The 25776-nt window shown below is 46.9% G+C and overlaps 1 protein-coding gene across 4 annotated transcripts in view; it reads right to left on the bottom strand.

Annotated features, from left to right (window-relative positions):
- Positions 1-25776, bottom strand: part of STXBP1 (syntaxin binding protein 1) — a 66989-nt gene that overhangs the window by 15879 nt on the left and 25334 nt on the right. For 2 of the 4 annotated variants that reach the window (XM_019475879.2, XM_014608214.3), the window contains exons 2-16: positions 21108-21157; positions 20265-20346; positions 17465-17541; positions 16206-16284; positions 13940-14043; positions 12393-12541; positions 11898-11982; positions 10998-11128; positions 9383-9490; positions 8753-8813; positions 7899-7967; positions 6614-6694; positions 5393-5531; positions 4441-4550; positions 3094-3195 (exon numbers count right to left, since the gene is read on the bottom strand). In XM_019475879.2, the coding sequence (XP_019331424.1) occupies positions 3094-3195; positions 4441-4550; positions 5393-5531; positions 6614-6694; positions 7899-7967; positions 8753-8813; positions 9383-9490; positions 10998-11128; positions 11898-11982; positions 12393-12541; positions 13940-14043; positions 16206-16284; positions 17465-17541; positions 20265-20346; positions 21108-21157 (1427 nt within the window). The remainder of the gene's footprint in view (positions 1-3093; positions 3196-4440; positions 4551-5392; positions 5532-6613; positions 6695-7898; positions 7968-8752; positions 8814-9382; positions 9491-10997; positions 11129-11897; positions 11983-12392; positions 12542-13939; positions 14044-16205; positions 16285-17464; positions 17542-20264; positions 20347-21107; positions 21158-25776) is intronic. The other 2 variants (XM_019475880.2, XM_006271260.4) reach the window with 1 other exon arrangement.

Genomic DNA, 25776 nt, shown 5'->3' with positions numbered 1-25776 from the left:
TGAGAAAAGCTAGGATCTCTGCAAAGAAGTAATCTCAGGGGTAGAGTCAGCTTTGGAGTTGTGGGTCTTTGCTCTGCTTTCTCTTGCTTAGGTTTGAAAGTATTTGGGGCATTAGCTAAACTCTTGTTAGATTACTTCCTTGACATTCAGGAAAGATAATGATGGGTTAATTTTGGATCCCTACAGCTTTGTGTACTTGCCTCCTCTGCCCCCTATCACATGCTGTCAGTGTCCCTTCCCAGCCATGTAATATAGGAATTCAAAACAGCCCTATAGGTGCCTTTAAAGCAAGATTCCTCCAGTAAAGCATCAATAATAAGAGAGACAACAGGAACAGCTCTGCCTTATACTAGTGGCATGTCTAGTGTGCTTTTAGACAGCAAACTCCTTGGAACAGAAAAACTTTTAATTCTGTGTTAGGGCAGAAGGTCCTGCTCTGTGACAGGGCTTCCCATGTGTCACCCCAGCATAAGTAACAGCAAGGTCCTATCTCCAATAGTAACTAGCATCAGAGGAAAACTCTGGAATAATTGGAGGTTATGGAAAAGCCTGTTTGTAGTGTGGGAAAGTTTCCTTCATACCCTAATGTGTTTATGCTGTGTGGCCTGAAGGCCTAGTAGTAGGGAGCTTACTACTGAGACCTGTGTGTGGGCAGAAAAGAGAACAGTGTGGCCCCTTAGGGCATTTAAACATATACTTTTTCAGAGATCCAACAAGCCGAAGCAGACTAGATTAATCGAGTATGCTTCACACACGAGCTAGTGCACACTGTGATGTGATGCTTGCAGTTGTATAAGCAGAGAAAATGGCGACGGTGCACTTTTGAACTAAAAAGCAGACCGTCACCATGCATGTATAAAAATGCCCCTAGAGAATAGCATGTAAACAGAGAGAGCTGCACAGGAACCCTACATGGGAGGAAGTTTCCTGCCACCCCTGCTGGCAAGCCTATTGGCAACAGGAAGAGGCCAGGATTTATTTGCATTTGACAATTTTGAATATTTTTGGTTAAATTACAACTAAGGTTTAAGTTTTGGGAGTTAACATCACAGTTATCCTTGTGTGAGAGAAGAGCAATAGAACCTGCCAAATATGCTTAGGGTGAGATGTCACCATAACTAGGCTGGGAGCTGAGCCTACGTGGGTATCGGAGCCAGGGCCATACTTCAATTCTGGTTGAAAAAGATCTTTTTGTGGTGGATGAGGGCTGTATGTTATTGCTTCAGCCTTCAAGACTTGACTACAGTGGGGATCTCCCTATCTGACCCAAGAACAGAATCACTCCAGCTGCATTTGCTGATGGAGCAGGTCAGGTGTAAATGCTAGCAGCCCTGGGAGATCCAGATCTTCCTGAATGTTGGATACTGACAACTCTGGACAACAAACCGTAAGTGGGGATCTGGAAAAGAAGGGAAGAGGGATGTTGTTGATGCTAGAATGCTGTCTCATTAGCCATCTGCAGCCTTATAAGGAATATGAAGTTGAAGAAAATTGCCAAGACATACTGTGGCATGCTGGTCTTATTGAACAGACATTGTGGATTAATTGATCGTTTTTCCTAAGTTTATTTTACATCCTTCTTTCTCCTCTTCTCCCAAAATTCTGTTTTAAACCTTTGCATTCAGTGTCTTTGAGTAGACACGAATTGTTTGTCAGAGGCCCCCGGGAAGGTAATTTAGAGTGGTTTTGAAGCAGGTGGGAAATGGGAACTTCTGGATAACTGAACCTGGCTTAGGGTTGCCAACTCTGTTTGAATCTATTCTGGGAGGTTTCATCACATGGCGTGATGCGACATAATGCAAACGGGCTTGCGTATATTAGTTATAAATTATGGTGTGTAGACTTCACGTAGGAAGGCAAAAGCACATTACTATTACATTTTTAAAACCCACTGGACTACTGTATAAATTGGATTCAAGATTTCATATTTATTTTAATGAATACCCTATCATTTAGCTCCCAGGTGACTCTCAGTAGTCTCCTGGAGATTTATATCTAATTCTTGGAGACTCCAGGGCAATCCTGGAGGGTTGGCAACCCTGACCTGGCCCTTTGGGCTGCCAACAACACTGCAGAAAAATCCTACTTCCTTAAGCAGCAATTGTTCAACTTTAACCTCTCTGAAGACATGGACCAGAAGGCAGAGAGGGTTACTGTCACATGATGAGGAAGGGATATTCTACCAGATTTGGCTCTTGTTGTGGGACCCATGTGCTCTAGTGCTCAGTTATGTCTAGCAAGGAGGTACTGAGCTGCAAAGATCAGACCCTTGTACCAGATGCTTGCTCAGTGGTAAAACATACGTGCATCTCTCCAAATGCTCAGTAGTGTCCCTCTGCTTTTTGCCACTAGGTGCCAGCAGAGACTAGTCCTCCCTAAAGTGTCACTGAGGAATTAGCACATGCCCTGCCTGAAAGGAACAGGCCGGCCCCACTTGGCTTACCAAAGTTGCACAGTTTTGATTGGAAAGCAGGCTTTCCAGTTGCCACCGAAGAACAGATTAAAAAACATTTTTGTTGAAACCCAGCTTCAGTCTGCATTGTACTCTGTGCCAGACAGAATCTATAACTCTGATCTGATCTTTGAGGTGCGGGAGAAGAGATACCAGACAGAGTGAACAGTTCAGAGACACTAAAGCTTAGGGTGGGTTTTCAATAGTGCTGAATGTCTGCAGCTGGGCTTCATTTTGCACCTCTAAATAATCAGATACTAAAGGGAATGAAAAATCATTCCCGTGAACTGGAGCATGTGGTATCATTTCTCAGCATCCGCCCTGCTGGTTCAACTGGGATCCCAGAAGGGGAAGATACAGCCCAGATGTGCCATGTAGTAAAAGACCATGTGGTCTCAGAAATTGGTGAATTATTATGTACTTCTATTGCAATATTACCTGTGAGCCCTAGACATGGATTAGGACCTTACTGGATTAGCTTTTGTACAAACCTGGGGGGAAGTGGTCCCTGATCCACAGAATCTATAATCGAAGTCGTGTGCCCCAGGATTTTCTAAGATCGCATCAAACATTTCCAGTAGCAACACCATCCTCATTTCACACCTCTGCCAATCCTGTCCCCTAGCTTTTCTGGGGCCTACCTCCATTATGTCTTTAATAACAGGGGTCCATCTTGAGAGCTGATAGGTCTGCTCGCTGATGCGCTCCTTCCGCTCTGGCTTGCTCCTGCGACGCAAGGTGGACTGGACACAAACAACAGTAGAGACAGGCATTAAAATGGTGGTTCAACACTGAGTCTGTAGGGGATTTTCTAAGAATCATTAGATGATAATGGATTCAGACAGCAGTTTGAGGCCAGGCCAGGTTGGTAGTAATCATAAAGTTGCTGTTATCTGAGGGTAATGACTGGGGTCCTGTAAAAACCAAGTTAGTGAAGTCTTGTTTCTCTTCTCTGTAGTTAAGGGGTTCACATAGTAAAGTCAGCTGTCATGGCTGGTGCAAACATGTTGACAGCTTTGGGAGAAAAGCCAAAACTTGGATGCGCCATGAAGACCGGGCCAGGCAATAGCACCTACAAGGGTCAGGGGTGGGAGGGAGAATACTGCACTTCTGCTGCCTGTCCTGTGCCTCTCAGTCCAGGTCCTTCCACTGCCAGACTGAGCATTTGCAGTGAGATAAGGACAGTACAGACTTTTCTCTCTTGGCCTCTCTTCTCCCTTCTCCTGCTCTGGCAGAAGGAATTTCTGACTGCTAATCACTACAGAGCCATAGACACAGCAGCTCTCAATCCATCCCAGGCACGTGCTACAATTGTTACCTTGGTCTCTACTGGGGAGAGTGGAATGGAAATCTGAGCAGGGATGGTGATGAGGCTAGGTATCTCCCTATGGTATCCTGGGGAGCTTTTCCATTCCTTAAGTGGAAGCTGAATTAGACCTATATCTCTCTACCTCGTGTTTCATGGATCCCCAGACATTTGGATCATGGTACCTCTGGGATCTCACTGCCTGCTTGTGCCAGACAATAAGATCTAGTTAGGGTAAATCCAGAACTTTCTGACCCAGAGGTAAGAGCAGTAGCAAGAGCTAAGTTCCCAACAGACTCGTTAATTCGTCTTTGTTACATACATGCACTCACTTCCTTCATTCCAGCTTCCGCAGAGACCAATCAGTACCAGTCATTCAGATTTAATCACAATTCCATAGCCAATGAGAGTTCAGCTGTCATATCAGTAGTCTTCCCTTTCTGTGCCTGTCAGCTAAATCACTCCTAATCCAGGATACCTAGGGGTAGGAGGTTAATTGATGCCAGGGTTGTAACTGTTTGAGAACAACAGCTATTCACAGTCTAACAATACCGGAGAATCAGTAGGCTTATAGGACTTTCTTAGACAATCCTAATTTGTGTGTGTTCTGGGGCTGAGGTCCAGAGTCAGACAGGTACTCGGAAGTTTCTGTTACAGCAACAGGCTTCTGTCGAACACTCACATCTGTGATGATGGGCACTCCAAGATGGGCCATGTTGGTGATGATCTCGCTGTCCTCTGGTGGGATCTGAGCATGCTGGATCAGTTTGTTCAGGTTTTCTTCAGTGATGCCTAGAGACACAAACAGGAAACTGGTTCCCAAACTAAAATACATTTGTTCTCCCAATCTAGGGATCTCTCAGAGGCCACTTGCCATCAGGCATCAGTCCTGAAGATCAATCCATCATGAGAATTCTCGGGTAACATCAGAAAGTTGGTGTCGCTTTTTCCTTCCCAGCTCCTATTTCACTTCACTACTTTCCTCCCTCATAACTGCCCTCTGTCCTAAAAACCAACATTGTATATCAATTCTACATCCCTTGAACTTTGGCAACATATGAATTAGCATGGTCTTGTGGGTCGGAAAATGGGCGTGGAAGTCAGGGGCCATGGCCCGACTCTCAGCTCTGCCATAGTACTGCTAAGTGACTTTTTGCATGCCATTTTCACTCTCTGTACCATATTATCCTCCCTCTATCAAATATGTTGATGCCACCTGTCTCTTGAGAGGACTGAAATTGCAGGAATGTTTGCAGCGTACTTTGAGAATCCTGAATGGAAGATGACGGAGAGGATGAACTGCTTATTAGTGTTAGAAAATTATTATGAGTTGAGCACTGTCAAAAATTAGCAGTTTGAGTCATTCATTCTCTGAGCAGTCAATGTCCTAACCATTTCTGTAGGTTAGAAGTGTAAAATCTCCCCAATCTATTACTTAGTGGTGCTGCAGAAGATCAGGGAACTAGCTCTAATCTCTGGAAGTCTGGTAGGGACTCTGTGCCCTTCTATGCAGCATGAAGAAGTGTGTACCTGGATCTACTCCGCTGCTATCACCTTCCATCTGTCCCCTTGTCCTTCCTTGGACCCCTTCGATCCCTCACCAACCCAAGCTGCTCCATAGTTTCTCCCCTTACCATTCTTCAGGAAGATGTAGAGCAGAATGATGCGGATTTTGTCATAAGTACTGACATTCGCATCCAGCAGGATTGGCACAATGGCCCTCATAGGGTCCTTGATCTTCTCCCCTTCAGCATCGGTACCCATAGCCAGGTCCTGCAGAGAATACACACACCATTCACTCTGAGGGTCAACTCCAGCACCACGTTGCAAACCACAATGGAAAGAATGGAAATCTGAATTTGAAGGAAATGTGGAAACTAGACTCTGACTCCATCAGAACTGCTTATACCCACTGACCAATGTGCAAGGGAGCAGCCCAGGATTTGGAGCTCATCATAGCCTGGACTGCATGGATTAAAAAAGAAGAAGAAAGTCCAAGCTTGTGTTAAGCTTCAGAAGGGCCCTGAACACTGAAACTGAGCTAGATGGGGCAGATGGATCACTAAGGCTGAAGAAAGCAACCAGCCAGCTTTGCTTCTGTAGTGGGAGGCTGAGGATCAGGAAGAAGCTAAAACAACCTCCTTTCCCAGCCTAGTCTACCCCAGTAAGTGAGCTGCATGTGCCAGCTGTTAGCTTTTAAGTGAGTTCAAACCTCAGCCATAATCTGACTTGCTGAATACTTGGACTGTGGCCATCAGGAGACAAATCTGGGCTGGTGATGGATGGAAAGGCTTCATTGTGGAGATTCTGCCTTGCTTGGTAGGTCAAAGAATAATCTGACAAGGCCAGGCCATTTCTCCACAGGCCCAGATCTAGTTCCAGAAATTTCTCCCATGGGGAAAAATGTCTCAAGTAACCCCCTATTCCATGTTCCGTGTGTGAGGAGGGCCCAGACTAGTTTAAAGCTAGAAGGAGATGCATTTACAGCCAACTCTGCAGAGAAAGTCTCACTTCCTGGCATATCTCCAGCGTTCCAAGGAGATTCTGGAAAGGCCACAAGAGGGAACGAATTGTGCCCGGATCCCAAGTGCATAATCTCCTAGTTCTGTACCACCATCAGGTCTTTAGGCACAGCAAGGTCTGCCTCCTGAGACTAGGCATCACGTATGCATCTAAAATCAAGCTGAGGCTTCAAAGGAATAAGCTTGCGTGGCTTGGAGAAGGAACACCGTGGCCTAGGAGGTCTCCTCCTTTGGGTTCTATCCGACCTTTTTTGCTCAGAAGTTGCTCAATAGCTGGGGGTGAAGTACAGGGTGGAGAGCATAATGCCAGAGGGACAGAAAGGAGACCAATACCTGTTCTACTCTGCAGAGCTTGTCCACGGTGCCTTGGTAGTGCTTCATGCAGTCCTCAGCCAGGTGCAGGTGGGTGGAGTACTATGGTGATACAAGAGGTACAGACACGCTTCTAGCATTAGCAGCAATATGTTCCCCAGCACTTAACACTGGCTTGTTGGCCCAGATCCTAGGTCCTTGGGAAATAATGCTGATGAATACCTGCCAAGAATCTGGCCCTCTATTAAATGTATGTATGAACAGGCTTCTTGTGACGCTATAGATGTCCCTGTTTTACATACACAGTGATGAATGCCATCCTGGCTAGAGAAATGCATCCTGTGTGATTTTTGTGCTTCCCTCAAATAGCTGACGTGGCAGTAATAGTCCCCCTCCTCATTTTTCCCAGCCCCTTCATCACCACCAAGCTAGTGTGGACTACAGAAGGTGAGCACAGCACTGAGATGTGTGTGCAAAACCAGGGTTCTGCATCTCCACATATCTTTTTTTAATTTAATTTCAGTTTGAACAGGACCAAAAGCCACATTTTAGAAATATTCTGGTGAATCAGGAGTTCCCAGACCCTGCAGATTTTCAATGAGGTTGATGTTCCTCTCCATTTCACTGGTAATCTAATAATCAATCCACTGACCAGCTCCCAGGGGTACCAGGCCCAGGGCAGATCCACTAATGGCTTGCAGCCCCAAGGATTCCTGGCCCCTCTATGAAGTTCATCAAGCCTGAGAGGTTTCAAAAGAAACTTTTCAGGGTCAATAAAATCTTTAGTTTTGTCAACAAATTTCTGACCCTTTTTTATGGGTGACTTGGGGTCACGTTCCAGCTTTGCCACTGACCTGCCATGTAGCCTTGGGAAGTTAATTTTCCTTCTCTGTGTTTCTGTCTTCTCCATTTAGTAAGAGACAGTCCTTTCCCAAAAGCTAAGTGTGTGTAGTGCCCAGCACAATGGAGCCCTGATCTCCATTGGGGTCTCTAGCTGTAATAATTATACAGAAAGTTTATGCAGGGTGCTTGGCATCTACTTCCTTGTGTTTGAGGAAAAGTCCCGTCCCAACTTCTTACCTATGCTAGCTGTCTTCCTAAAAGCTCCACACCCCAATACCACCAGCCCTGTTTCAGCCTCAACAGTATTCATTCTCTGTAATACTAGCAAGGGCTCCACTAAGCACAACTGGAGACCTGCAGTCTTGGCCATGGGAGGAGGGCTAGCTTTAGCCATTCTGTGAGGAAGGTTGCTCAAACACCGGTTCCTTTCTGTGGGCAGCCTTCCATTTTCCATTCCCTTTACCTTGCTGAGTTCTTTCTGATACTGGGGCATCTTCTTCAGCATCTGAGACAAGTCCCTCATAGTGGTCTGCTGAGAAAAGAAATGTCAAGGATTCTCCTATGCTGAATTTTACGTGTACCTTAACTTTTGCAAAACCCATCAAAGGAGAAATACCAGGGAAGACACCAGTGAAAGCTTCCCACTTCAGCAACCCCCTCCTTTTTCTCAGGCAGCTGCTCAAATACAAAGTTCTCTGTTCAAGGTTCTGGTGGCATTTGTTAGGACAACTTCCCATCTCCTCTTACAGCTGACCATTTTATGAGCCGTTATAAGATCTTGCAAGTATAGAAGTTAAAGAAAAACAGATGCCAGAATAAATCAAAAAGATCATTCATCCCAGCACCCATGTGCAACCCCATGTCATTGGCTGAGGGCAGGATAATAGTGTTTTTTCCATTCCCACAAGATCTTATTGAGGCCATAAGTTCACAAGGGTCCTGAAAGAGATTGGATATTTATATGGAGAATGAGAACATCCAAAGAGAGAATTAAAAGAACATGGGATATAGACCTCATGCTTCAGGGCATGAACCAAGCTCTAGCCATTGACAGTTGGAAGGAAAAACTCTCTGTGGGGAAATTTGCCTACACCAGGGTTTCTGATACTGTTGGTACTTGACACTAAAAGGCAGGATATAGGACTAGACAGATCCTAGCTGTGATAGGACCTAGCGATTCCTATGTTTCCAAGAATATGGTGGTGTCTCCTGATGCAGAAGACCATATTCAGTGGACCAAAAATCGCACCATGGAGGGTAAATCCTATGTTGCAGAGGGAATGTGTTAGCTGAAGTGCAACCCAAACATGGCATCACCTTCTCGCCAGTGTTCATCCTCTTGCTGGAAGAAAATTCCTTCAGAGAGCGGGTGACCTCCCTGGAAAGGAGAAGGGGCCACAATAGTCAATGAAACCCTTACTCCCTGGGTCCCACCTACCCTACTTCTTTGATTCCCTGTCTCTAGCATTATAACAGTGATAGCTTTCTGGTGTACGCCTGGTTCTTGTTCAACAGGAATGGCTGATGGAGTAGCTAAAGGCAGGAGCCATGAATACAAGGCCTGTCATCAGGACTGAATACAAGGACTGTTGTGCCTTCCTCATGCTGTCAGATCACTTCTGGACTGCAGTGCACTAGTGGATCTGTACAGGGAAACTCCATGTGGGATTAGCAGAAGGTTGCAACTCTGGATTGTTGTGGATTGGCGGAGATGTGGGGTCTTAGGACCAGACTAGTGAAGGACACTGTGGGTCAAGACTGGTGTGTTGGCAGAGTCATGCTGAAATGCTCACACAGAACCTGCCTTTATTATTCATCTCACCAATAGACTTTGGTTTCCTGACACAGGCATTAAGTTAATTTCTTGATGAGGCCTTGTGTAGGGGTGCCTGTCCCAGGGGCTAGACTCCATGAGCTTCAGGCACATAGAAGGGTGTGAGCACTTACTGTGACACTTCTGCAATATGCTTGTGGCGTAAGGCAACCCAGAGGTCATCATCCTCATCCAGAAGAACCTCTTTCACCCGGGCCTCTCCAATGCCACTTGTCTCGTACCTGGAGAAAAGAGCAGGGAGCATCACGTGAGGAAAAGCTGACAATGGAGAAACACATCACACTCTGCAAGCACCTACTCTGGACTCTTTAAAGAAACATTTCGACGTCTATCTTGCCAGGATCCTTTGACCCTAGCTGACTTCCTGCCTCTAGGGCAGGGGGCTGGACTCGATGATCTTCCGAGGTCCCTTCCAGCCCTAACATCTATGAAATCTCCTGCTTAGTCCCTGAGGCAACTCCTCCACTCCAGGCTGAAAGAGGAGAGATGAGACCGCTTGTTCACAAGACTGAGGGCTTGTCAACATTTCCGGGGAGCACCTCCATGAAGTACTTCCCACCTATCTGATCCCCTCACCTTCACAAAAAGTTTCTCTCAAGGTCTCAGTTCCTAATGAGCTTGAGAGCAGTTGTTGGAGAATGACCCTGGAGCAGCCTCAACAGGATATTTCTGGGCCAGGCATGTGCAGAGCCATCTCTGTCGTGACACACTGCCACCTCAACATGGATGTACCATACGGGTGGTTCTGGGTGCATGTGCTCTGGCTGCCCTCAGACAGCCGTGTTTTCTCATTCCTATGAGTAAAGCACCCAGAGGAGGAGCAAGCAGGCAGCATCTGATTCATGGTGCTAATCCCACACACACCATGGAAGTGGTGCTGACCTGCTCCTACTTGGTGCCCTTAAGGGTTTTCAGTGATATCCTATTAATGCTTCCTAAGAAACACACAGTAATCTGGAGCTGTGCTGGGCATCAATCTCTTGCTCTGGAATTTATTCACAGTATGATTTACCCTATGGTCTAGGCAAGGACCATTTTTTGGCATTATATTTGGACAGTGACAAGCACAATTATCTGCTCCGAGACTGGGGCTTCTAGGCACCACGGCAACCCAAATAAGAATAAGTGAAGTCCATTAGCTACTGCAGCCTGATTCTGGTGTGAGATGGTTACAGGGAGACGTGTCGATCTGTTTGTCTGCATGCAGTGGGTCAAACAGACAGAACTAAATCTTGTGTACCCATCTGAAGTGGACTCTGGGGAATCTTTTAGCTCAGGCTAGAATACTTTTGACTTGGAGAGGAAACAGTCCCTTTTTAATGTAGAGACTGGAGGAGGAACAAGAAGGAATCTTTGACCCCACCAGCTCTTAGACAACTTGAGTATCCCTCTCTAGGTCTTCAATGGTTTAAGGGTAACGAGCGAGATAAGGAAAAACTCTTGCAAATGTCACCTCCCTGCAGAAACAGGACTCAAAGCAGTTTTAGGCAAGTTGTTTCTCACAATTCAATACCCCCTCCAGCAGGTAAAGCCAATGGAGCTGGAGGGAGGTTACAGCCAAAATGCCTAGATGTGACCTTTAAAGCTGAATGCTTCCCATTTGGGTGTCTCCATTTATGTTGGAGCCAACTCCAATTACTGAGTTCTTTGGGTTCCATCCGGCTGCAAGGTTCCTATAGTTCTAGGCATTGCATTTTGTATCACCTTGGTGATTGCCCCCCTACTCACTTGTAGACATCATTCTCAACAGGCAGCAGGTCATAGCTCATGGCTTGGAAAGTCAGTTCGTGCAGCACTGGGGAGGCTGGGTCGAAGCCACGGTCCAGAATGAGGAGCTGGGAGCGAGCTTTGTCCGGGCCCTAAAGAAACAAAGAGTAAATCTTTGTTCCTGAGGAATGCAGTGGATTCTCCCTCAGCTGAATCATTATCATGGAGACTGAATGTCTTCCTAGATGGGCTTGAGGTCAGTCACAAGTTCTTGTCTTGGTGGAGGAAATGTGGATGACAATCTAGCCTACTAGGGTATCACCCTACATTCATGGGCCCATCTAGACTGAATCATGAGCAAAAACCAAACTCTTCCACTGAAGGAACACGTTTTTAACTCCTGTTCATTGCAAGTACTTGCAGAGAGGTCTCTTCGCTACCCTGTACACAGGAGATGTGATTTTTTTACAGCCTCAGCTAGAGAGTCTTGATTTTTTTTCAAGCTCACTCTGTAGGTGCTCATGCTTTTAGCTATGGTGTTTTCTAGTTCACCCTTTGCAAAGTCATCCAAGATCGCAACGATCACAATAGCATCCTAAACTTTCTACCAAAGCCATCAGTGCAAGAGATATTTCCATATCTCTTGCCTAACACCAGTAACTATACCTTTATCACCATCACAGTGCTGCAATCACTAATATCAACACTGCAGTGGCTCAAAATGACAGCTGTATTTCTACATGTATGTGAAGCTTCTTAAATGATTAATACATGGTTAGCTTTTGCCACCTTAATTACACACACACACTCTCACCAGTGTTCTGGTCTAACAGTATAACGAGACCATCAGTGCTTTCTTGAACTCCTCCTGTTCTCCTAATTTCTTCTGTCAGTGTCCAGCACTCCACAACCCACACTCACCTCACCCATGGTTGGATCATCAGCCTTATAGGCATCCAATTTGTCCTGGATAAGCTGGGCCAGCATGGCATTGTCTTTGTAATCTCTAGACAAGGTGGAGTAGAGAGAAAGGTACAAAAATCAAGTAATTGCTCCTGTATCTTCTGTGAACGTTGGTTTTAAGGAGATGGGAGAAGCAGCTTGGGGGTGGGATATACATCTAAATGCCTTAAATCATACTATTTTAGCAGGTGCTGCTATTACCAGGAATTGTGTATTTTTGTACATGTGGCAGAACAGCTGAGTGGGTCATAGTCCTCATGTTCATTAAGGTGTCACTTTCCATGTGATGTCCTGGGATGGCCCTGAGAAGGCACAATTTGGATGGCGCTCTCCCCATGCCAGTAAAGGACACCTAGGTAGCTTTAGCAGATTCCTTTCACTTTTCCCACCCCTCACTACCAAGCACCCAATGTCTTTTGAAGCACCTTCTCCACCTCATGTGCATTGCCTTACCCTCTGTATCGAACGGCTGGATATTCCTTCAGAGTGGCACACAAGGTGGCAATCTGTTCTGCCAGGCGTTCCAGGATGGGGTTTTTCATTTGGGCCTTGTGGGGGCTGTAGAAGCTTTGGAAAGAGTCAGCAGAATCCAAGGAGTAAACCTGGGTGGGACAGGAATGGCAGAGGGAAAGGTTAGATGCGAGTGCCCCACCACAAACATCCAAGAAGTGGGCTACACGTGTTAGGGGTAGAAGGTGCTGCCCCCTCACAATAGAAGGCTCTGTGTCAGCTCAAACCAGTGTAGAAGCCATAACAGAAACTAGGCAGCTGTGGCAGCACAGACGTTTCCCAGAAGTGAGGCTGTGGTGGATGCCGCTAAGGGGATTGAGTGTAGTTTAATGAAATCTCAGCGTTCTTCCCCCGGGTTATAAGTTTTGTTGGGCGTCCAGGAGGCAGAGTAGAAAATCACATAGTAGTCTCTGCCCTGATAAGTGTGTGCTGTAACTAGAAGAAGCAGGGGAAGATGAGGCACAGAGCAGTACAGTGACTTACTCAACTCAATCCATAACCTTCCTGTGCAAAGATCTGGGAGCTCTTGGCCCTCTTGCCCATTAGACCAGGTTGCCTCCCTTCCTAGATCTGGGACCTCCTGGCCCTCAGTTCAAGGATCTTGCCCATTAGACCAGGTTTTGTCTCCCTTCCTAGCCTCAGCCTCCCAATACAAACTCAGTCATCAGCTTCAGTTTGGACAGCAAGCTCAGAAGGAACAGGAGATGGGAAGCACAGTAGCATCCATCCTCTGCCATGCTGGAAACATGTTTGTCATTATAGCTTGGCCAAGTGGAGGGAGGTGGCAGGGGACAGAAACTAAGTCGTTTCTACACCAACAGGAACCATACACCTAAGGCTGTCCCTGCCCCCACACTCACGATAAAAAGGTACCCAATTCCAGTATCCACGCCTGGCAAAAGTGTCTCCTGCACAGGCACATGTGGTTTGCCCAGCTAGAAGAATCATTGCAACATTTGGCTTTCAGAGGCTTAATGATGCTGAACATTGAATGCCATCTGTTCCTAGTCGCATGCTCCAGTCCCAGCATAACACAGGCCTCTTCTACAGCAGATGGCAAGAGGTTTCATCCCTCCCATGCCCTTAACTTATTGGCCCATCTCTGATGGTACCAAAATAGCCAGCCAATGGCAGATGATAGTGTGGGCCAGGGGAGGAACATGTCACTAAATACACCACCGAGGTCAGCTCAGAGAAATAATTGAAGGAGACAAGAATAAGAGAGCATGGCAGGAGGTAAAAAACTGTTCTGGGAAGAGAGCTTAGTCATTCAATATCTCATTTCCAGGTGTTACATAAACACTGCTCCTCCAAGGTATGTGAGCCCAAGCTATTGAATGAACCTGGAGCATCCCTGACCACAGTCCCCAGCCAGCCAACCTAGAACACTTGACTTTTGGGTTTCCCATACCTTTCCCCAGGACCTGGCTGAATGGATGGCTGGAGCCATCCCTGCTGTTTCTTGCTGTGCTCTGCTGCCCTGGACTCACCTGAGACTCGTAGGGGAGGAAGGCAATGTTGATTTCCGTCAGGGTCTTGATTACTTTTGCTGCACGAGATTTCACCAGTTCATTGAACAGGGCATCAGGGCAAGCTGGAGAGAAGAGAACCAGACCATTCAAGAGAGGCTTTAAATCCCTGGGTGCCACATGCCCAAAGGCCAAAAGCCAGATCACAACCAGGCACTGAATATAAAAAAAATCTAAACACAGCAGTTTACAGGCAGGCCCCACAGTATTCATACTGTTTCTCTGGCACTGTGCACCCTGAGATCTCAAAGCAATTTTCCACACATTGTAAATGAACTTGGCCTCCCTAGAAGGCAATCGCATCACCTGGCAGTGGGCATGGCATAAATGCCTAGATATGGGAGCCCAGTACCCATAGCCTCTTCTTACAGGCTAGGTGCTGAGAGGGTGGGCATGGGGAGCTGGGAAGAAAATCTGGTTCTCCTGGGGCCCTATTGTGCTACATATCCACAGTAAAAGACAGTCCCTGACCCAGAATGCTTGAAATCAAAATAGACAAAGCAAGCAAGAAGGGAAGGGCTTTGCCCAAAGCTGCTGGTCATGGTAGAGCCAGAAACAGAATTTGGTCTGCTGGGTCGCAGTCCAGCCCTAGCCACTAAACCATGCGGCTTCTCCAAGATTATCCATGTTCCCCTATGGTGGCAGCACAAAAAGAGGCACCTTGCTACCTGAACACCCCTCCCACGGCAAGGATGGAGTGGTAGCAAATTTCCACCAGCTTGGGGCTTCCCCCTTCCTGTTAGTCATAAAAGCAGCCCTGATAGACAGAAACCCCCCAGAGCAATGGTAAAGGCAGGAGGTCTGCCTTGAAGAGCCCCAGAGATATGAAAGAGAGAGGAGAGAGAGTAAAGAGAACAAAGGGAGGAGATGGAGGATCTCTCTGAATCCTTGGAGTGACTTGCACTGAGGGGAGAAACACCTGTTATTTAGGATATAAGTTGATGCTCTTCTCCTGTAGATTATACCAGTATCAGACAAACGCCTGCCCCAAACTCCTTTGAGGACAACGAGGTCCACTGACTCCAGGAGATACTGCTCAGAACCAAAATGCTGAGGCTGTATTAGTCTCCTCTGCGAGCTGAGGGCTGAAATGCTTTAGCACACTCTGATAGGTCAAGAAAACCAGGTCAGCTTTTCCCTCCCCTGCCAAAGTGACTCACCAGCTTGCATCCCAGTTTGAGACTCTTAGTTATTGCTGTGTGCGAACAGTGTCCATGCTGAAATTCTCTAGCTGTGCTCTTACGTGATGTGTCATAATCCTATTCACTCTCTTTTGTAAACCTGTCTCCTGGGCTCTGCTGTAGCTTTGGGCCAAGTTTCTTTTAACAGCCAGGGAGAATTTCAGGCTAAGTTGAGGTACAATGGAGTATTCTCTGCTGACCCCCCACTCCCCTCCCACCACTACCCTGGCCATCCTCTCATCTGAAGTAATGCAAGAAAATAATACACAAGGGTGACATGCAGCCTGATTCCCATCTGTGACATTGCATAATGCTGGAGTAACATTACTGCCATCAGCAGTGTTACTCGCCATTTACAGCAGCCTAATAGAGCAGAATTTGGCTCACAGTGTCCAGTGCCAAAAGCCATTTGGTTCTGCTATGAGTCTCCACTAAAGTCAAGGGAGTGACACCAGTTTTACATTGGTGTAATGGATGCAGAATGTGGCCCTTGACTTCAACTCCTGATGCAGCCCCATTGACTTGAATGGGGTTACACTACTGGGGTGAGTTTAGCCCCTGATGAAATAAATAGATAGGGATCTTGACAGAAATATTCCACTTCCAAAACCTGAGATCCCATGTGTATGACTAGGAGCAATGAGATTAATCTGAGCAAAGGCTCAGTATCAGGGAATGTCTCTTAACAATGAGGCCTTATTAGATTACGCAGCAGTCTCCTGAAGTAACTGTTGAAAGCTCCGTTGCGTGAGTCATTTGAATCAGATTTGACAAAGCACTGTCACAGGGAGAACAGCCATGCATTGGATAGAGAATGAATTATGTTCCCTGGCAGGGGTTTCCCTAACTCTGATTTCAAGGATTCCTTCTCAGGCAAAGGCTGCTCCAAATCTTTTGCAAGCAATGCATGCTCGTTCCTTCCAGTGCTCCTGCATTTCCTTTGCAGTGGAGGTGCCAATGTGTGTTTGGGAGCCTTGATTACTAGATGCTGCAGATCAGGCAGGGGGAAATGAAGAAAGATCTCATGAAGGTGGCAGCTTACTTACAGTCAGTGAAGAAGACGTGGGCAGCCCGGTACTTGGAGGTAGGGGGATCCTTGAAGTCATTGACGAGTGAACGGACAGACTGCAAGAGAAAAGTCAAAGAATCCCAGATGTGGCTGGTATGACAGATAGATCAAGATTGGTGTGCGCTGGCTGGTCTCAATCACATATGATTTACATATTACAGAATTAACCATTAGCTGCAATCCATTATCTTAGGAGATGGATATTTACTCATTCTCAGTTGTCAGTGCCTGGCTGGTGTGTTCCACAGTGGAAGCACGAAGGATCTTTAGGGCAGTCGAAGGAGACAAAGGAGCTAAGTTGAAATGAGTTCACTCCAATGGAAGTGGTGGCTGGATCCTTGAGTTGGCATGAAAAATCTTAACCTTAAGACTCTGCCCTTTATGAATGCAGGCAGGAGGAAGAACAGTAGATCCTGGGGGCTGGCTGTAGTCATGACCTACATCCATCAGACCCTAGTGCAAGATACCCACATCCTGGAGATCCACCTTCTTAGATGAAGTGATGAGATATATGGCCTCCTGGCTAAGGAGGGGCTCTCAGCTATAGTGCTACTTGGTTACAGGTGAAGTAGCTCAAACTGTTGGACACCCTAGTTGGGCATAGCTGTGATAAATTTAAGGTTGCTAGAGTCCGAGGGCAAAGCTAACAGGATCATGGCTGGGCAATGCTGAAGTCCCTGCTGGCATAGACAAGACCCACCTATGTGCCAACTTACATTGCTGAAGTCACACCAGGGAAGGCACTAATGCAAGGTGTTTTAATCTGCTGGACTATTATCATTGACCAAAAAAGCATAGCATATATATGGAACAAGACCAGGGTTCCTAAAATAGTGGGCAATTAGTGTGATGTGATCTGGTAATTTCTGTGTGTCCAGGCAGCACAGGCAAGGCAATGTAGTGACCTTGTTGGAATCTCAGCTGACCTGGGCTAACCACTTCCGAGGGGGAGTTCACCCACATGACTGCAATTTTGCTAAGTCTCTCTTACAAGTAAGCAACATATTGCAAACGCCATAGCATTAACCAGAAGGATCTTCAGTCTTCCTCCTGAATCAGGTCATGCACACCCACATCAGTTCAGCTTGCACACCAGGACTCTTTAACATTATCATAGCTGAAGCTTGTAAGAGCCACCTACGGCACTGCCAGATATCCCATGCAGCACAGATGCCACACTCGGACACCTACATCCATCGGACCCCAACACGAGATACCCGCATGCTGGAGATTCACCTTATCAGATGGGGTGATGAGATACACGGCCTCCAGGCTGGGGAGGGGCTCTCGGCGCTTATTGATGTCCTCCACAACTGCATAAGAGAAACAACCAACATGGAAGGAATTGTTACAGCAGGAGACAGGTTGCCTTAGTATTTAAAGCAGGGAGCTGTATGCTGTGAAAAGAGCTACATGGTCAGGGATCAAGGTTTTCTTCTGGTCATTTCTGATCCACATGGGATGAAAGTGACCCTTGGCAAAGAATCGAGAACTGAAATGTCATGTCCCTCCTGACACCCAAATAAAAATGTCCCTCACTCTTAATTTCTTTCTATACTGTACCCAAAGGGAGAACTAAAGGGATAATGATGCTTCTGAGACATGGATGCTCATCTCCTCCTTCTGCAAAATGACCCCTTTCAACACAACCACATTCTGCTGCAAGCCTCACAGCTGCATGACTGTTAGGGGCCAGGCATAGAGAAGCCTAGACTTGCTTTACTTCTAAGGGTCCGTCTTTTGTGGTGACCCTTCAGTGGTGGTGATTGTTTTTACATTCCCATTAAATCTTAATGCTTAAGGAAGACAGAGGCTAGAAACAGGATCCCTCTCTTTGTGAAGAAGACAGATTTTGTGCTTGCAGAGAGGTGCCAGCTTTTTCTCTCCTTCCAGTGAACCTCACCCTTATCTGGGAAGGAACACCTGTAAGGGTGAGAGGGGAAGCCTTTCCATATCAAACAGCCTTTGGCCTCCCCACAGAGGCTGACAGCATTAACTCTTATTACTGCTGGACACAGTGATGGATTTTTTGAGGTGGCCTCTGGACTCCAATGCATGAGTGTGTTCCCCAGCAGAAGCACTGATCTAGTCAGGTGGGAAGCTCCATATCTGGTTACTCCAATCCACACAAGCAGCCTTTTCCATAGCCTGGACAGCTGACCTACAGAAGCTCCTCTTCTCTTGAGAAAGGCCCTACTCCTTCCACCCAATATGGGATGAAAGTGACCCTTGACATCCACAGGCAGGCACAGGAGCCCAGAGAAAATCAGTGTCTGGATGGCAATATCATTGAGAGATGAAATGCAAATCTTTGTCTTTAGAGCAAAAACACAATGTAGGAAACCGTAAGAGCTTCCAACATCAACAATCAACAAGTGCCTTGGGGCCTGGTGCCTATCGAACAACCACTGAGCTACATCCTGCCGCTCTTAGGGCCACGTCCTAAGCTGCTGTACTTTGTCATTGCTTTACTGACTTCAATAGAGCTGCAAGAATTTGCACCCACCATTAAGGATTTAGTCCTAAGGACCTGCATACTGCTCTCTTCAAGCCAGTTTTCCCCTCTAACACTGCTGTAAAACAGGAGTAATTCCACTGTGTTCTAATGGAGTTGTTTTTGTACAAGAGCAGAATGAGTGCATCCAAGTTCATGTCAAGATCTAGACACATAGCATGATCAGACTTGATAACAGGTTAAAAAGGATCCCCCTGAGAAGATTTTTTTTTTTTGCAGTGTTCCACTCAAACAGCCCATAATCTCTAGCATTCCCCATCCCTTGGAAAGAGTGGTAGGTTCGTCAGCATACCATGAGAGCTAATGTTGTATTTTCTTGGGCAATACTTCTATCATCTTCCATGGACCAACTAGGAACTATAGGACTTGGCCTGTTGTTATTATCAGTGATTGATATTATGGTAAGGGCCTCTCTTGTGCTGACATAGTACATGTAAAAAATAGAGAGATGCTCCCTGTCCCAAGAGCTTGCAAGCTTAGCTATTTGCAAGGTGCCTCCATGTAGACCCTTCTCTCATTGCCCCTTTGGTATCATTCACATCACAGGATCTTTGTTTCTCCAAGGGTCCCACGGTTTGTGCTCCCACCCAAACACCAACACCCCAGGTCCACTTTCACTTTGCACAGTGTCAATCAGAAGTAACCTACTGTGAAGCCAGTACCCTGCATCAAATTGCTAGGAGAGAAAAATCAGGCCCTAGATGCAATATCTGTCCTATTGGAATACTTCCTTCAGTGTCCTTTGGTCAAACCCAACTAAAACCAAATGGCTCCATATTTGGGAGTTTGATCTATCTCTTCAACAGCTTTTTTAATGTTGCAGGGAGCTATTTGTGGGCCTGAAATAAAATGAAATCTGGTCTCTTCATAGTATTTCCAGTATCCAGGGACTAAAATAGTGCCAGGAGACAAGATCCTCATGCTTTTCCAGCCCCAGCAAGCAGCAAAGGAAGCCTGTGACATATGCAAATGCAAACCCTCAGACCTAGACGTGCGACTGAGCAGATTGTGAAGGAGCACTGCATCCTTCAGGTGGGAATGAGATGCAATATGGCTGTGAGAATATTTTTAGTAACAACGAATCTATAGACAAGAGACATCAAATGCTGCTTTGTCCCTTGGTGTAAGGGGCTGCTGCTACCAGGAAGCGAATGGGGGCAGAGTGGCACTTGCTGACCAAGAGAATATGTTGCAATCCAAGGAGCAGTAAGCTCACCCACCACATAGGAACACCTTCAGTGCAAGTGGGTCTACAAGGGGCAGCTTGGATCCTGGCATCAAGATGCCCTAGAAGGGAGAGATGAGAAGAAAGGGGCTAAATACAAGGAGGAGAGGAGATTAATTGTGTTGCCTTTGTTCTTCCCTGGTAGTGGATGGAGAGTGAAAAGTTACCAAGGGAAGAAGCTGCTCTCACAGCAGACAGCTTCTACTGATCACCCTTCCCCAGTGCTAGATGACTTTGGGTGGCTCAGCTGGAGCCACCTAAATGAGCAGAAGCAGCCAGAACCCTTTTGCACTCACTTGTTATCCCCTCAGTCATGATGTCGGTCATCTTGCAGCAGGAAGAGAGCATGCGCATGCTGAGTTGATCCACCACCAGCACCTGGGAGGGAGAGATGCAGAGTGAGCAGGGGCCACCAGGACATGAGTACTGTGATAAGCTGGGTGTGCTCTGCCGCACTTCTGACAGCAAAGGGACAGTAACACTGGTTAGGTTCCAGCACAAGCAGGGACCTTCCTCACAGCTCTGCCTCCACGGACATGCAGCATGACTTGCTTTTGCATTCTACGCACTAGAGCATTTCTAGAGCTACTGGCTCAAAGGTGTCGAACCACTAGCTTCACACAGCTACACCAAGGCACCTCCCCACAAGTTGCAATGCCCCACCTGCCATCTTGTCACTCTTGACCTACCTCTGCCCATGCCCATTAGTCCTGATCTGCAGCACCCTTTCTAGTCACATCCTGTCTCCCTCACTGCCTGCTCTGTGCCTCTGTCCCACAGTACATATCCTGAGTTACATTTAGCAAAGGACAGGATATTTGGCCACCTTCAGACACTTGCTTTTTGAGTCCCCATCCTCTGCCATGTGCCAGCTGTCACACTAACTGCAGTGCAGCCACAGTGGTCACAGCTGGAAGCATGGAAGAGAATCCCTGGTACATTTTGTGCTACCTACTACTTGCTTCGTTCTTCCCATAGATGACAGATAGAGGACCCCTCCATTATGCCTTATTGTTCTCCACTGGTATAGCAATTCCCAGGCTGCTCCCCAACCCAACCCTGCCCTTCCTCCTACACTTTTGCCTATGGCCCTACCCATCTGTGCCCCATTCAATCCCTGTGCGTATTCTTCCACTCACCTTCCACTCGCCCTTCTTCTTCACCTTCCTGATCACATCGTGCATGATCTCTGCAACAGGAACAGAAAAGGATGTCATGTCATGCCAGCCTGTTTAGTCCCCAAACCCTTTGTGTGTGTTTGGTCCCTTTAAATTCCTTGACTCCATCTTCCAAAGCTATTGCAGTCAGCTTGATCTGTATTCTGGCTACTGAGTGATGTTGTGCCTTTGTATAGGGGAAAAACAGTGCCCAGGTCCTTGTAGAGTTGTCTTGCTGGAACACAGGGTTGGCCACACCAGGAAACACTGCTGGCCCCTTAGGGTGGGTACCCAACTCCTGCCCATGCTTTAGTCATGATAGTGGTCTCTCACCTAGCACCTATCCTCAGCTGATCCTGCAGCACTTTATAGAGGAGGTCACTATAATCATCCCCATTTCACACATAGGGAAATTGAGACATGAAGTGGTGAAATTACTTGCTCTAAGCCAGCCATCAGGTTTGCAGTGGAGTCAGAAATAAGCCCCAGATCTCTTGTGTCCCTGTCAAGGGTTCCACCCACTAGACCAGCAGTTCCCAAACTCTGACAGACTGCGCACCACCAGTTTAAAACAATACAACCTTAAGTACCACCAGCAAATTTTTCAGTTCAACCTTAAGTACCACCAGCAATTTTTTGTCATATAAAGTCATTATAATAAATCTGTTAGCATGTACCACTAACAGGTTGCTTGTGTATCACTGGTGGTACCCATACTGCTGATTGGAAACTGCTGCATTAGACCATGCTGCCTGTAAGGGCACATCCATCCCATGTCCCCAGTGCTCCTGAAACACCTGCTGCCAGCACATGCCAAACCTAGAAATGAGGCAGGGAAACTCCAGGGGCTTCCCTCACCACCACACTCCAGATGCTGGAGACAGAGGCCTTGAGTGCAGCCATGGGACAGCATTCCCATCCCCTGCTGCATTTCTGGGTGTGGCATGTGACAGCAGCAGCAGGTAAGCATGTCTAGGCCATGTCTAGGGGATGGCATTTGCATTCTAGTGAATGGGGCTGCAGGGCATTAAGTTGAGGCAAAGAGGCACTAGAAGAAGCCATGAACTGTCTCCGGGAAACTCTCAGACTCCATCTTTTTTACCACTGCCTCTAAGCCTGGTCCAGCAGCTGTGAGATCTAAAGTCAGTCTGCATGACAATGGATGGCTCACTGCAGAGACACCTCCAAACCTCTGGACCAGGGCATTTGAAAACCGTAGACATCTGTACAATCTCTGCTCAAAGGCTGATGACCTGGACGTTCTCAGTGCTCCTGACCTGCTGAGGCCACCTGGAAGATTTATTTTTAAATTACTGAAAAACAAAGCAGCAGCTGTGGAACAAGCCACGTCAGCAAGAGAGCAGAGCTAGAGGACAAGTGTAATGGAGAGATACCACCTTGAAGCACCTTTACTGACTCAGGCAGAGCTGGGAGCTCTATGGGCTGAGAGGTACCTAGCCTGTGAAAATAGAAGGACTGTGTATCCAGAGATGTAGCAGCGCAGCTCTGTGCCCAGGACAAATGCTGACTCCTACCATGCCAACTATAGTAGCATGATCAGCCCATGACTGCTTTTGTGCCCTGCCAGGAGCTTCTACTTCATTTATCCCCCCTACCATCTTCTCTCTCCCTCCATGTTATGCCACTGTGTCTATAACTACAGAAACTCACTGTTGGCTTTGAGTCAGACCCTCCAAGATCAATGGAAAGACTTTCATTGACTGCACTGGACTTTTGCTTGGGTCCCGACTATGCCCTAATCCACCAGATCCTTCAGAAAGTGGGCATCTACCTCCTACTAATATCAGCGTTGTAGGGGTGGAGAATTTATCCTACTTGAATCACTCTCTAGTGGACACTCCACAGAAACAACCTGCTTAAGTACAGCGACACCTGGAAATGTTGGTAGCCTGTTAGCTTCCTGCCGTTTTAGGAGGCAGTTGACCCTCCGTTTCCTGCAGGTGGAGGCCTGCCACGACGCCCAAACACTAACACCCTCAGGGTGGGGGTCTTCCTTCACACCTCACCGAGCAGCCTTGGGTACTGCTCATCGTCTCCTGCATCTTGTGAGCTTTCTAATCCAAAGCACCAAGAACAGCAAAGGCTTAAGAGCTCCTTTTAGAAACAAGAATCAAGCAGCTTGAACCATTTCCTTATAATCCCTGGCAATCGCATTTCACTTCCCACTCATGTCTGTCTTATGCAACCGGAGGCGGCAACATCACATACCACTCTGTACACACAATTCGCTCTGCTTTCATCCTTTGTACATCGTTCTCACTCACTGCTAGTCCAGGCTCAGTGGCAAGAAAGGTCAGTAGCACATTCCCTATGGTGATGGATGTTTTGCCTCTATCCCATCCCGAGAGTCAGGACTAAGCTTTTCTATGGAATTCCTTGTGTCCTACTTTCACCAAGAGTCCTGTCTTGCTTTTGCCCACCTGTTAAGGCACATACTGTGAGTTTGTCTGGTTGGTGACTAAGAGGAAGGGGATAGGGGAGACACCGGGGGAAGAAAGGCTGAGAAGGGAAAGGAAAGGCTTAGAGCTGTCCATGGGGTTATAGACACGTTTGGGCTGAATGTACTGCCAGTGAGAGCTCTTAGACTTTATCATGCTCCCGCAAGAAAAATGTAAAAGTTTGTCACTTGAGAATGGACTGGACAAAGTGCTGGAGAATCTACCAGAGAGAATCCTGCTTAGAAAAGGGACTAGGTAACTTAGTAGGCCCTTTCCATCATTGCTTTCTGCAACGAGAGTTTGCTTTGGTCTGTCCCATTCAAGCCTCCCTCATTGTTCAGTGTATTGACCTGCTCTCTAGCAACACCCCCCTTTAGGCCTCCCCAGCTTTCCAAAATCATCCATTAGATACCACCTTCCAGCTCTCTCCTGCTCCTGCAATCAAAAAGCTAATCTACCAAGTGATCTGAAAAGCACTGAGTCCAGGTCACAGACCCAGAGTCTGAGCTCTGGATTCAGCTGCACACAACCAGGAAAGCATTGTACAGGGTGGTGAGAGAAGAACAGATACCCCAAATCCATGCCACTGTCACTATCCTCCTGAACATGGTATGCACAAGTTCCTCCATGGCACAGAAGCAGAATGCAAGGACCTATTCTCATTTGCTCTTCTTGCCAGAAGGCTCCATACCATGCCGGGACAGTGGTGCCTTTGTCACTGCAGTGGGGTGTATATGTGTGCCTGCGCAACACAAAGACTATGCTTCACTGGGGAATGGGCTGAGACAACAGCCCAGGCAGCATGATATGTGAGCATTAGCCTAGAGAGGCTGACAGAGAACGCTGTAGCATCCAAAAGTTGGACCTGTTTTTCAGAGGTGGTCAAGTTAGCAGGAAGGGAGAAGACATTTTAACTTTCTCAAAATAGAGGTGTTGTCCATCTACTGAGATTGCAAATCAGCCATCCCAGTTACCAGGCTCGGGTTTGTCCTTAGGTTGTGTGCTAAGTGGCTTTCTCCTTATAGCTCTGGGCTTTGATTTCTGTCCCATATTCACTCACTGCAGTGTATCGGGTGCTCTAATGTAAAGCCCCACTCTGACACCCAACTGCCACAGCTCCCCTGCATGGGGGGTTCAGACATGTGCATTCCTGCCCAGGTGCCCAAGTCTTGTCTTTACATCTTATGCTGCTGTCTCAGTATTGGACCCCACATGCAACTCTGCCATTATACTGGCAGGCTGACTCCAAGGCATACCTTGCTATTCTAGTCCAGAGCCAACCCCTGACCAAAATGTGGATAAATGCCGTTTTGGAGAACAGGAATGCTGGGCTGGTTCATCAGGTAGGGCACTAGAGCACAGGGTTCATTGCCCTTATTCAGGCTTACTGTAGGAATCTTTTAGCACCTCAGTGTATCATTTCCAACCTATAAAATGGGGATAGCAGCACTTTTCTCCCAGGAACACTGTGAGGATAAATACACCAAGAGTGTGAGGTTCTCCAAGACTGATGATGGCATCCATTTAAGTACTTTAGATGGGTATGTAATGACTATTGCACAGAGACTGTCAAATCCATTCTGCTTATGACCCATGTTCATCTTGAATCCAGGTCCCCATAGCAATTAAAAAGCACTGCATTAAACCACTACAGCTGTGTGTGGAATTTTCCTTTGCTGTTAGAAGGTGCAGAAGTCTGCAATAAAAAAAAAAAGCTTCTCATAATAAACAGATTTAAATGTAGGCTGGGAGCATACGGTATCTGCCTGTCTGCTTGGAAGCCTTTGCTGGGAGGCTGTGCTGGGAGCAAGCCAAAACCCTTAGTGATGGGCTCTCTATAGTTATTCACATGCTCCCTGGCGCCCAGTGCTTTTGGGGAGGGGGTGGGATTAATGCCAGTGCAGCAGCAGCATCTAGGGATGACAGTCCACTCTGGCCATGATATAAGATCATTCAGAAGCAAACCCTGAGATCAGCAGACCTAACAAGCCATATTTCTGCATAGGCTGACTTCCTAGCAATTTTTTAAGATGTCCCCAGTGGTTCCCCCGTGCCAAAGATTCAAATCCAGTCCACGTCTGCAGTGGCTGAAATTTTCTACTAACTTGTGGCTGCCTGGTGTCCTATGGGTAATAAACTGGTGGTTTCCATCCAGCGTGTAATGGATAGGTGTCCACATCACTAAAAATAAG

The sequence above is a fragment of the Alligator mississippiensis genome, chromosome 12 (genome assembly GCF_030867095.1).
Source record: "Alligator mississippiensis isolate rAllMis1 chromosome 12, rAllMis1, whole genome shotgun sequence".
Lineage (NCBI taxonomy): Eukaryota > Metazoa > Chordata > Crocodylia > Alligatoridae > Alligator > Alligator mississippiensis.
The sequence above is the reverse complement of the archived record's forward strand: the minus strand, read 5'-3'. Positions and strand labels throughout refer to the sequence as shown.